At 41.7% G+C, this 13,512-nt stretch overlaps 1 protein-coding gene across 1 annotated transcript in view; it reads right to left on the reverse strand.

Moving 5' to 3' along the window:
• The window catches only part of LOC139453915 (putative per-hexamer repeat protein 5), a 121,535-nt gene that overhangs the window by 27,457 nt on the left and 80,566 nt on the right, over nt 1-13,512 (reverse strand). The window contains exon 2 of the mRNA XM_071235359.1: nt 1,957-2,456. Coding sequence (XP_071091460.1) covers nt 1,957-2,456 — 500 coding nt within the window. The remainder of the gene's footprint in view (nt 1-1,956; nt 2,457-13,512) is intronic.

Consider the following 13,512-nt stretch of genomic DNA (forward strand, 5'->3'; position numbering starts at 1 on the left):
TATATATATATATATATATATATATATATATATATATATATATATAAACCAAATCACTTATCGATGTTTGCAGAGTTAAGACGTTCAGTGCTTTCCCCCTCGAACCCATTCCAGAAGACAATTTCAATGTGCTGTCTTCAAATGCTATTAAACACTATGCAATTTACTATACTTTTTCAGCCATTTCGCAAACCCGAGTCTATTTTCATTTTTTTCAATCTACTTTAAGCGCTGGGAAGAGTTCTACATTTATCATTACTTTGCACTTACTTCCTTCTTCAAATTGTGTGATTGGCGAGTGCTACCAGCCGTCACGGATTGTCACTGATCCATTCATACAAGCGTCACCACTATTAGGATTTTAAGCCCAGTGCAGTGGAGTCTGTTTCGGCAGATAATCGGGCCTGATTATTCTCTGGCCATTGTCGTTTTATATTTCATATGGATGAGAATAATTAATGAATTTCATGTGATGTAGAACTATGTTTGTGAACGTATAACGCTCTATGTTGGCCTGCGTCGTGTCAGTTGTCATCACAATAAGACTTTAAGTGCCAGGATATAGCTTAATATCTTATAACGTGACTACACCGTACCCAGAGCTAAGTCCCACTAGACCTAGCGTATCAAGTTTGTCCATCTAATGTATTATTCATGTATAATGCTGTAACCATACACAGAGCTGATTTCTCTGAACCCCTCTTAGATAAAGGCCAAGTCTTGCATTTCACTTATTTCAACTTCGAATTGGTTACACTAAGCCAAATAACTTTCTGTCTAATATCATAGTATCTGTACACCTATGCTTAAATCAGATGCTAATATCATCACGTCATGCAATTCAGACAAGCAACGAGCTTTCAAGACAAGATGTCATTTAGCATTTAATTAGAACGACGAACCTAATATTTCAAACCCTACTAGACACTAAATACAGACCAAGAGACATAAGTAAGAAAACGAATTCACTTTAGTCCAATTTCTATATACATAGTAAAATTGCTGCGCTATCTTTAGCGCGTTATAAAAGTAAGTCCAAAGCGGAACGTGTGTGTTTATGACAACCGGCGAGTATCCTTGGGGGATGGGCTACGCAAACATTACTTCTCAGAGCATACAGTGCCAAGTCATCAAATTGAGTTGCCCTGAAACTGTTGACCAAAGCGTATTTACCGGTGCAGAGGTAATATGGGGATACACTGGGTCCTGCTCGCGAGAGCTGATCCCGTATGGCCAGTCTCTTCATATCAAAGTAAAGCTCGCCTGCGTGTTGGTGCCACCTAAATTAATAATGGCTGGCGACATACACTAGCGATCCTCCGTTCTCCACGATTGAGATTATGGCTCTCTGGGAGTTACAATGAGGGAAAATCAAACTGCGCCTGACTTCCAATTCACTTATTTCATATCGACGTGTGCAGGCGCAGTTGACTGGTTTACAGACAGAGGAATGCTTGATATAGGGTGATTGGATTGAGTCCTGTGCTGGAAACAGATTTTGAACTCTTTGTATAGTGCTTTGGTAAAAATGTTGGTTAGTACGACCGGTGAATTTCATAACAATTGACTTGCCTTTGCATGTTTTTGTGACGGGTGCGGCTGGCGGGGCAGAAAACGTTCAACTTTTCGCGAACAGCTGGTATCATCATTATATGATAGTGATTCATAAACTCATGCTTATAATATAGTCGAAATCATATAATTGACGCTGCACCTAGTGGAGATTTCTTATGATTATGGAAATATTTGTTGGTGCTTTATAAGGTTTGTTCATGGAAAGGGTTTTGTCACTTGTATTTTATGGGTAAAACTGATCGCATAATTTATGTTACTTCGTGGGTGAAACTGTTTATTTGTGGTTGCCTGTATAGACTGTGTACTATGTAGGATTGCATGGATTATACAGTGTAATGCCTTGTATATATTGTACCTGTCGGTTGCCTTTAGAGAGTGTACACTCTGAACTTCCTGTACAACTGTTCCCTCCTTGCAATTGTCTCTAACACTGTCGCCTGTAGGGTTGCCTTTACAGATGTGCCCCTTGCAGTTGTTTCTAACACTGTTGCCTGTAGGGTTGCCTATACAGATGTGCCCCTTGCAGTTGTTTCTAACACTGTTGCCTGTAGGGTTGCCTATACAGATGTGCCCCTTGCAGTTGTTTCTAACACTGTTGCCTGTAGGGTTGCCTATACAGATGTGCCCCTTGCAGTTGTCTCTAACACTGTTGCATGTAGGGTTGCCTCTACAGATGTGCCCCTTGCAGTTGTCTCTAACACTGTTGCCTGTAGGGTTGCCTTTATAGATGTGCCCCTTGCAGTTGTCTCTAACACTGTTGCCTGTAGGGTTGCCTTTATAGATGTGCCCCTTGCAGTTGTCTCTAACACTGTTGCCTGTAGGGTTGCCTATACAGATGTGCCCCTTGCAGTTGTCTCTAACACTGTTGCCTGTAGGGTTGCCTGTGAGGTTGCCGTCTCAGACAGCGTCGTGGAACTGTTCCCATTGTGGTTACCTGATAGCCACTGAAGCATTTCCCGTTGAGATGGTACATGTCTTCCTCGTTTGTTCTTTTAAACGTTACAATAATCATCTGCAGGTTCAGATGAACGAAGTGAACGTATTCATTTTCATTGTATATAGATTTGTTGAAATGTGCTCTTACGCCACATTTGTCAACAATATATTGGGATCCTAAGTGACAGTTAACGAGGGAAAGCAAGGACATTACGAGGATGTGTCACTTGAGAAGCAGTTAACCTCTTCAGGATACAGTGATTACCGCGAATCGGTACGGAAGGCTGATGAGAACTTAAACTACTTTAAACGTCATGAAAACACTATGCTCAATTTGGTCCCCCAACAGCTAGTCAATCAATCAGCTCTCGCTTCTTTCTCGCAGATACACACATATGCACATCCACGCGCACGCAAGCAGCCATCACGCACGCACACACACACACACACACACACACACACACACACACACACACACACACACACACACACACACACACACACACACAAGCACACACATTTCAGTGTACAGCAAACCCTATTGCTTGTTGTAAGAGGCAACGAACGGGATGGGCGGTCAGTCTCGGTGACATGGCTGTACATGTATTCCAATTGTGTAGATCGACGCTCGTGATGTGAAACAACTTACAAACAAAGAAACACATGTCTGGACATTTGAAAGCACCAAAAAAAACCCAGATTAATGTTTCACCTGTTTTATAGCTGAAAACATGAATATCCCTGACGGTAAATACACACAGGGGAGTCAGAAGGAAAAAAAGAAAACAAAACGTAAATAAGTTTTGAACAAACTAACTATGTTTGACTTGTAATAAATATTATATTTGGGATAACACTTTCAGAGTTAAGTTCAGATTCTCGTTCTTTTCTTTTTGTTCATGTGTTTGACTTGCCTCATCAATTTTCTAAAACGAGTAGATTCCGTTCTAGGATTGTGACATGGTGCGACCGAGAAGAAAGAAGCTTTGTTGTACATATATACTGAACTGCAAAAGAAACGTCACCATGGCTAGATATATGATAAACTTTATTTGTCCAACAGTGTAAACATGCTTTGAGACATATTGAAAAGATGAAACTTGGCAAAATTGATAATCAAGGATGAAAGTAAACTGTCAAATGTTCTTAAAGTGAAACACAACACAAGTCTCAGAGAAAATGGCATCACAAGTCAGTATCTGCGCCATGTACATTGATGGCTGCCGTGCAACGTCGAAACATGGAATGGATGAGGCGGTTGATGAAGGCCATAGACACTTGAGCCCACACTATGAGCAACGCCTGACGCAGTTCAGCTGCAGTTGTCGGCCTTGGTCGGACGTCATTCAGACATCTTTGAATCTCCCACAGGTTCTCAATGGGATTTAAATCGGGACTGAGGGCAGGTCACTGCTTGTTCTGATGCCATTCTCCTGGAGGAAGTCACCTGTTGTTCTCGCAGTGTGGGCACGGGCGTTATCATGCTGAAACTCGTGGTTGGGGCGCCGTGCCAAATGAGGTAAGTGGTCTCAAGACTTGATCATTGTACCAAGCTGCTGTGACACCACTGCCTCTCCCTGAACCGATGTTCTGGAAGACCACAGGGGCGACCCTCCTTGCAAGACCAATTCCACTCCACATGATGATGCTCGGATCACCAAATGAGTCTCTCGTAACAACACAAGCATCCGAATAACGTTCCCCACGCCGTCGCCAGACTCGCCCCGTGCCATGTGCTGTTGAGATACAGTAACGGCTTCCGTCTGAGAAGAGGACTCTTCTCCACTGCTGGTGGCGCCAATGCTGCTGCTGTGTTGCCCACTGAAGACGGTCACGGCAATGACGTGGTGTCAGAATGGGTCCCCGGCGTGGCCTGTGACAGTGAAGGTGTGACAGTGGAGGTGGTCGTCAATCGTCGACGCACGGTGTCTGCACTAATGTGTCACTGATGTCTCCCCATGGTCTGCCGAGCAGTTTCCGCAGCAGTAACAAAGCGATCTTGAAGATGCTGTCGCATAATCGGACGATCCTGACGTCGGGTGGTGACCCTTGGTCTTCCACTACGTGGTCGGTCATCTGTAGTGTTGGTGGTCTGGTACCGTTTCTGGAGCCTGTATATGGTCCTAACGTGGACTTGAAATGTATTGGCTATACGCCGGGTGTTTTGTCCAGCTTACAATCGTCCAAGGGCTTGGTGTTGCTGATTTCTTGTCAATCTTGGCATGTGGTAGCAATTCAATAACGAATGAATGTTATCCGATCTGGGTGGATTTTTATAGGGCAAGAAATGGGGGAACGCATGTGCTTTTCAATTTGCACGGAACGCAAGTTCATTGGGTTACCATGGCCGTTGCCGTGATGGTTTGGGCGATCGGTATTACTGTCATTACTGTCATCTTCTATGACTTTAACATGACTCGGACACGGATGGGTGACAATCATGGGAACTGAGTGTGTCAACGCACTACATGGTCAGGCAATGGGTACGTGATGACAGAAAAACCGGCGACAATACCCAGAGTTGATTCCGATTGAACTGACGCTGACATAATGTGCTCTCCAAGGTAAATGTCATTCACAAAATACAAAATGTATTTATTGCTCAAATATGTTGTGTTAAAGGTCTATGAGATAATAACGTCATTAAAAGTTGTCAGTATGTAGAAATGATGTCATAATATACTCGTCATCATGTAGCTGTATGACGTCACTTGGTAATATTCTTTAATATTTAGCATTAAGAATTCACGTATATTCGTCACTATGTGTCTCAATGTGAAAACTTCAAGAAAAGGGCTAAATAGTTTTATTACTCTGATATTTGCCGGTATGTGAAGGCAGGCTCAAAATTTGAAGTGAAAATATAGGCAACTGTATGTCACCATGATGTAATAAGAATCGCTGAAGTAATATTCGTAACATGTGTAGACAGTTCGTGAATGTGTAGCAATTTGAATCCATTTGTAATGGCCTCCACTATGGCGCTGTGTCTAAATTTATTTTCCAAAGCAGCAATATGACATCATGTGTCGTTACCATGTGGCAAAGGTAAAAAAGTAACGAGGCACTGATATTTAACATGCAGAGTTGTGTCCCTTGGTCAAAGCAGGAGTTCATATCTGTCTCCACTCTCTAACGTACATGTATGTGCTATTGACAACAGTCATCTGTCAGTTTGTGACCAGATTGTTGTTCCCAAAAATTCAAAACTAAAGTATCAATTAATTCAAATTGTCATCCTATCTTGTTCAATATGGATATGTGGTCACAAGTAAAGATACAAAACCGTTTCCATAATCACAGGAAACTCCGTTCAGTCCAGTGTACGATTCCGACTATCATTAGCGTGTGTTTATGAATGACTATCAAATACAGATAATATGAGGTGTTCGCGAACAGGGGAGCGTAACCTGCCCCACCATTGGCACCCGTTACAACCACATGCAAAATCAAGTCAAGTGTTCAGCTGAAGCAACATGTATTCCATGAAATATTGGAAAGCTTTTTTCAATGGCCTTGAATGCTGCTCGACGTAAGAGGAAAGTTGATTATTAGAGAGTTGATTTCATCTTGTCATACAGTATCGTGGACATTTTGTCACTCTGAATCTTTATGTATATAACTTAATGTGAAACAGATGAGGCGGTGTTTATGGTTTCTTATATTTTTAAATCAGTGGAAGCTTATGATGCATTTCCTGACCAAATTTCCACATTTGATTTTGTCAATCCGAGATGAAATCCTGATTCACGTGCATGAGGAAACAAATCAGAAAACAGAAAACAGAAACATGAGAACAGACACTTACGATGGACTCAGAGGAATTGGAATCAAGTCGTCTTCAGTGATGAATCCCGATTTAATCTTCGTTTTGCTGATGGTAGGGCGAGGGTGTGGAGGCGCCGTCAGGAACGTTACGCCCAGTGTTGTGTACAGGAAGTTGACATATTTCGAGGCGGAAGTGTCATGGTGTGGGGTGCTTTCTGTGGCAATGCACGTTCAAGGCTTCTTGTCATCCGTGGCAACCTCAACGCTGCTGCTTACCGCGACCAGGTACTGGCACCAGAACTTCTGCCTTTTATGGCAGCACATGTACCCGGTCTGATCTTCCAACACGACAATGCCAGACCCCACACAGCAATTTTGACAAGGAATTTCCTTCAGAATGCGGGAGTCAACGTCATGGACTGGCCGTCAAGGTCTCCCGACCTCAATCCCATCGAACGCGTCTGGGATGCTCTTGGCAGAAGTCTGCGCACTCTCAAGAACCAACCATAGAATTTGCAAGATCTTGGCACCATTTTGCAGCAACAATGGCGTCGTCTTCCCAATCATGTGTTCACAAGCATCACAAGGTCCATGGGAGGGCGTTGTGTGGCAGTTGTCAACGCGCATGGTGGCCATACACGCTACTGAACTTGTGTGCCATCAGATACTCGTGCTTTGGACTTATGATTTAAACTGTTGATGTTATTACCGAATACCGTAGGTGCTTGGAACAAATTATGGTTACCACCGTTAATTAAAATCCTTCTTTGGACATTAATGATTAAAAATGACCTTCTCTGATACATTTGTCCGTTGTATATCATATATGGGATTACTTTTTAAAATGTGAAGTTTTAATTTGACTCAGTATACATTGAGATACAATATATGTGCTTGCATTACTTATTTCGCCATGAGGCAACATGGTTGAAATAGTAGTCCATGTACCATTCACCTGCAGCACCATCTACCTGTACCGCGTAGCATGACCTCGGACCAGACTTACCTATATAGAACAACAACCGTCTGACCTTGTTGACAGGTACTTGGAGAGCAGACGGTGGCGAGTAAGCTGCTATTCCGAATATGGTAAATGTGGACGTGGGTGTGCCAGATATAGTCGTCTGTTGATGAGCTCTGTGCAGCACATTAACCTACAGCACTAGTGTCCATCGTGGCATTACCAATCTGGCCAAAATGTCATTTAACTATGCTCAAAATATCATGTTGCGTCTTTCTGAATTGAAAAGGGATGTATTGTTTCCAAAAATACCTGCAGCAGAGAGAAGATCTCATGACAGAGGACGCGTGTTCCGTTCATCATACTCATATATGTATGACAGACACCGGGATGCAATAGACAGCATACTGAGTACGGCATCGCTCTTATCAGGTAGCTTGTTGTAAAACGGGAACCTTGGAATTGTATATCGCAACAGTAACAGTAGATGAAGATTAAGGGATCGACAATTTGATATAAATTCGGGGGGAGGGGGGATATGTATCATACTGTTAACATAAAAAAGTTATTAAAAATTACATTGTTGCAAAAGGAAAATTCCCGCTCAAAATTTTGAATAATAAAAAATATCTGGTTTCTGGCTGTGGTTGAACAGGTGTGTAATCTCTAAACAAAATGCCTGAAGCATGAATATCTCGAGTGTGATGCTATGTAGTAGATCAAGTGTGATATTTCTCAATGGTTTTGGCATACTAGGTAGTGTGAAATGCAAAGCAATAATGTACATAGAAAAGAAACCCGTGACAGTAGCTCCAACACTTGAGTGTGTGAGTATGGTTTTACTCCGCTTTTAGCTATATTCCAGCAATATCACGGCGGGGGACACCAGAAATGGGCTTCACACATTGTACATTGTCGGGAATCGAACCTGGGTCTTCGGCGTGACGAGCGCACGCTTTAACCACTAGGCTACCCGACCGCCCCTCCAACACTTGACATGACATGACGACGTCCCCAGTTTTTGCAGATTTGCAGTAAGGATGAAATATGCAACAACTCTAGAGTTTAATAAATAATACTAAATCCCCATTCCAGGACACAGGAAGCGCGGATATTTTAAACAAACTGGTTTCAAAGAAGGTATAACCCAAGCTATACTAACGTCTATTGTGCCACCATCGTTCACTGTGATTGCTCCATTACTGCATAACTGATTGATGTCGCTTTATGAAGGTATTCATTCCATTATTAACAGGAACGAGGCATTCAGCTGAAATATGGATATAACCTTTAGGCTACCGGGAGTATATCATCGGTATCTGCATTTCAACGATGCCGTGAACATCACATCCCTCGTCTTCATGAAGATATGGTAGTTTGTCCAAGTAATGTCTCTTCATAGATAAGGAAAATGGTCTTATTTCGATCAATAACCAATTTGATTGTCAAAAAATACCGAATAACTAAGCTGATCCGGGTTAAACGACGACATGTATGACTTTTCTCTTGAAGAACACGCCAAGGCAACACGGAGAAAAGAATGAGGTGAGTGGAATGAGTGAGTGAGTGTGTGAGTATGGTTTTACGCCGCTTTTAGCAATATTCCAGCAATATCACGGCGGGGGACACCAGAAATGGGCTTCACACATTGTACCCATGTCGGGAATCGAACCCGGGTCTTCGGCGTGACGAGCGAACGCTTTAACCACTAGGCTACCCCACCGCCCCGTGAGGGGAATGATTAAAAGAACATGTCTCAGTAATGGGTGCGTGACGTCGGCCATGAAAGTTTGATGTATAGATGTGTAAATATAAGCCACTCATTGACAATTTCCATGATCATAAGAAATCTCTGCTTAAGTCCATTGTAGTATATATCATCTACATATGTTAATGAATCATGTAGTGGTGATGCCAGGTGTTATGCATGGTATTTTATAAACGTATATTTTACCTGAAATATGTCCATGTGTTTCACTGTAAGCCTTATGGGCATCGTTACAAGCTGTTCGAGGTGAACAGTCTTTCGAAAGAGACTGATGTAAGCGTTTAGCTCACAAAACGTTAAATTATTGAATGCTCGTTTATTGTTCACGCGCCACATGAAAGGAATCTGTTTCAGAAATCGATTCTTTTTTCAACTTTCATTGTGTTATTCAGCATTTAACCGTATTGGAAGGTCAAAAAAAGACGACTTCCGATGAATGGACGTTTGCATCACGTGTGGCGGCGAATGGTTGTGTGGGACGCCTAGGGCGAAAATTTGGCGAACGCACGACAACCGAATATGTCCCGTGAAGATAATATTCCTGGATCACGTGTTATTTTGATACATATTTTTTTAAGCGATATATAATTCGCTACACACACTTGCGTCATGTGTGCGTTTTGTCATCCACATAATCTAATAAACATTATCTGGTTCAACTTCAGAGGTCAGGTGCAAGTTCAACATTTTGGTGGATTAATGGGTGTACAACGAGTGATCTGAACACTTGAAATCCGGCGAGTGTCCCGCGAAAGAGCATCCAAACTATCAGAACGTATGCGATGGGGATGTTTGGCATTTAAGATTAAATTTGTATCTCAAATGTCTTTCACCCTGAACAAGAAATAACGGAGACCAGTGAGACCGCCTTACAGTTTTATATTTAGATCTATGCTCAAAACACTCTCCACAACACTGTATGATAAGAGGGACGACTTCAACTTTCCAATTGTCAACTTACCCTTATGTCGGGCAGTGTTCCAGCAGCTCCAGCCTTTAGTGTTTACATTTCACAACTTTTGAGATACAATCGAGCATGCTTTTTCTACCAAGATTTCAAAGAGCGTCATACGACTCTTGCTCATAAGTATTTTTATATATATCAAGGTTACAACGTTCAAGGCATCATTAAAGTTTTCAAAAAGTTTCATGGTAGACATGTGGAAATATGACGCATCAGTGACAAAAATAATGTCCTATTCCTTATTTTGACTTTACCATATCTTCCCGTGTCATTTCACAATTGGGCAAGTGTAGGGGTTCGTGACGGGTGGCATCGCTGGGGACACAGTGATAGTGATTCATAAACACATGCTCATGACATGGTCGGAATCGTACATTAGAAACTGCTTTATGCAGAGATTTTTATTGAACGTGGAAAGGAATTTGTCGCTTGTACTTCACATTGTCAGCGTCTGTTGATTCAGTCAGAGATGGGTTGTCAGGCCAGGCCAGTTGTTCATGCCCTCGTCGTGTCATCCACCTTATAATGACGAGAATTGTGGCATCTGAGTCAAAATACAAGAGCCACACTTGGGGCTGCCCGGAAGACCATTGTCCACACATTCGCTGCTGGTAACTCTGAAAGCCCCAAATGTAGCCAACTTTTTATGGAATAGGGAACAGGGATATCTTCACTGGAAGACCAGAGGCTACAGTACCACTCTGTGTGATGGTAGTCAGTGGTAACTTAAGTTAAGGCTTGTTTGTTTGTTGTTTAACGCCGCACGCAGCAATATTCCAGCTATATGACAGCGGTCTGTAAAAAATCGAGTCTGGACCACACAAATCCAGTGATTAATATCATGGGTGGTTGGTTTGTTGTTTAACGCCGCACTCAGCAATAATCCAGCGGTCTGTAAATGATCGAGTCTGGACCAGACAATCCAGTGATTGACATCATGAGCATCGATCTATGCAATTGGGATCGATGACATGTATCAACCAAGTCAGCGAGTCTGACCACCCGATCCCGTTAGTCGCCTTTTACGACAAGCATAGTCGCCTTTAACGGCAAGTATGGGTTCTACCCCGGAATCTTCACGGGTCTTAATGTTAAGGACATAAGCGTGTCATATAAATATGCCAAGTTCATTAATAATAATTCAATGTAGTCTGCAATACACCGGCACAATAGCAACTGATCTTTTTCCACATCGATTTGAACAAGCTTGTGATCAATTTCTCGTATTCTGAATACAGAAAACCTTATTCATTCTGAATGCCTCATTTATCATGAAGTCGAAATTAATGTCCTGATACTTAAATCAAACCTATCTCATTTGACGTTATAAGCCCTCTTCCCTTCTGATTATCTTACAATTGTGTCCAATAAAGTGCTTATTACCTTACTTTTCATTCCAGGCAATTACAAGGCTCCAACAAAGACGCACCGTTAAACTAATGCCAAAGAGTTCCATTGACAGGAGGAGTAATTATAGTCTTATGACAAAATGTTTCCAAGCGATAAGTACGTGAAATGCCCAACTTTTGCCCACAATTGGCGATGAAAGGGGCGTTTTCGTTTGGGTACTCTCTTCAAGACCCATGACAATGCCTTTGCGGGACCAGTTTTATTTAGAAACCTATTTGTCAGTGGGTCAATAAAGCCTAATGTAGAGTGACAGTGAAAGCTGCTGGGCCGGGAGGCTGCTTCATCACGACCGTTAGAGGACAGTAATACTCGGACGAGTGCTTGTGCAGTTCCACTGTTGCCAATTGCAATCACAGAGTCAGCGTGGGATGTGTCGTGGCTTAACAGACCCACTCACATCCTGCCGAACAGAGCCTATGCAATTTGACATCATTTTTCACTTAGAACTACTCCCATTACTTGACAATTCTGTAATTAGACATAAAACTGCCTTCGTTTTGACAAGCTATGACTCCGAGAGAAGGGAAATATGCTGGTTTAGATTAAAAAACCCACGTCATATTGTTATCCAACCTCTTTCCTTTTTCGCAATTCCGTGTACTAGAGGAGTTGATATTGGGTAAATGTATCCACTAGTTGTTCGGGGCTTTTTCCGGTTTAAATATTAAGATAACAATTTGTAAATAAATTATTTCAGTTTTTCCTTTGAACATTACGAGGTTGTAATAACATGAAAGAGGTCCATGCATGTCCCTTTATAAATAGCAATGTAGTCTATTATTGTTCGCTTACAGACTGTAAGCGAATGCTTTTCGAGATAATTATATTCGTATGTAGTGGCTTCTTCTTTGAATATCGATTGTGCATTATATTGTTGTGAAGGATGTAGCTCAATAACATATATCTTGTCGGTCCTACACTGTAACACGACCTTTAAAAAGGTGGGTGTATTTTGTGATAACAGGTTAAGACGCAAGTGGTAGATAAATGCAAACAATCCCCGCTTGCGATTGAAATCGATTTGTGATCTAAAAACTATCTCAAAAAGTGAAGTTTACTCGATGACCTATACACCTTCCTTAAGAGTCAAAATGGAGGGATACGGCACTTCCATTCCACTCCTATTAAAAAACACCCACCACCACCCTATCCCCAGAAAACAACCACCACTCACCACCACCCTACCCCCACCACCAACCACCACTCTTGTTCCAAGTTAGACATACCCGCATCCCACTTGTCTCGAGTTATTGATAGCCCGTTAGATATGTGTTTACACTCACCTGTACATTTCAAGATGTAAATTAAATCCTGCATAGAGTATCTGTGTATTTAACTATCATGACGAGGCATCGTGATGACCTTTATTCGCTTTGCATGTTGTTCTGGAAGATTTGGGCGTCTTTTAAGGTCGTTCTGAGAGTTTTAGGAGTCTTTTAAGGTTAAATGGTATCTCATGATGACCAGACTTCCTGAACTGTCAGAAGGATATACAACGTGAATAAAGACCGCCCGATCCTGATATATAATAGGAGAAAACACTTTTATAGGATCATTGATGGTTCAATAGATTTGTTTCCTATTTAGGGAATATGTGAAAGCATGTTTTCAGTCATTAAAGCTAACAACGTTTACCAGTACAAAACGTTAAAACTACAACGCAAACCACATGTATGAGCTTGGCAACGATTATAAAACTTTTCGCTAGTTCATTTGATTAATCATAATCGGATAAGTCCTTTAATAGGAACAGCATCCGCCAGGTTTTGCTTTATGGTACGGAATAGTTCAATATAACACCCCAATCAGTACTATTGATAAGAAGTTCAATGACATTCACTTTGGTGTTTGGCTCTTAGGAACGATAGTGAGCTTAACATTAGGCTCACCGCAGTGGTGACCTCATTCACCGCCTTTTTAGAATTCAAACTCTTTTTTATTCTTAAAAAAATTCCAAGTTACGTTTCGACTTTTGTTTGCAACGCAGGAACTACTTAGACATAAAGTGTCATATATAGAACATAAAAACACACACAGAGAAAGCTCTCTGAAAGGTTGGAAAGATCTGTATAGAAAAGGTACCGAAAAGTCGATAATTCCAAATTTGAAAGGATTCATCTTCATACGGTT

Source organism: Haliotis cracherodii, unplaced genomic scaffold, assembly GCF_022045235.1.
Source record: "Haliotis cracherodii isolate W230 unplaced genomic scaffold, xgHalCrac1.p SCAF_10, whole genome shotgun sequence".
Classification (NCBI taxonomy): Eukaryota; Metazoa; Mollusca; class Gastropoda; order Lepetellida; family Haliotidae; genus Haliotis; species Haliotis cracherodii.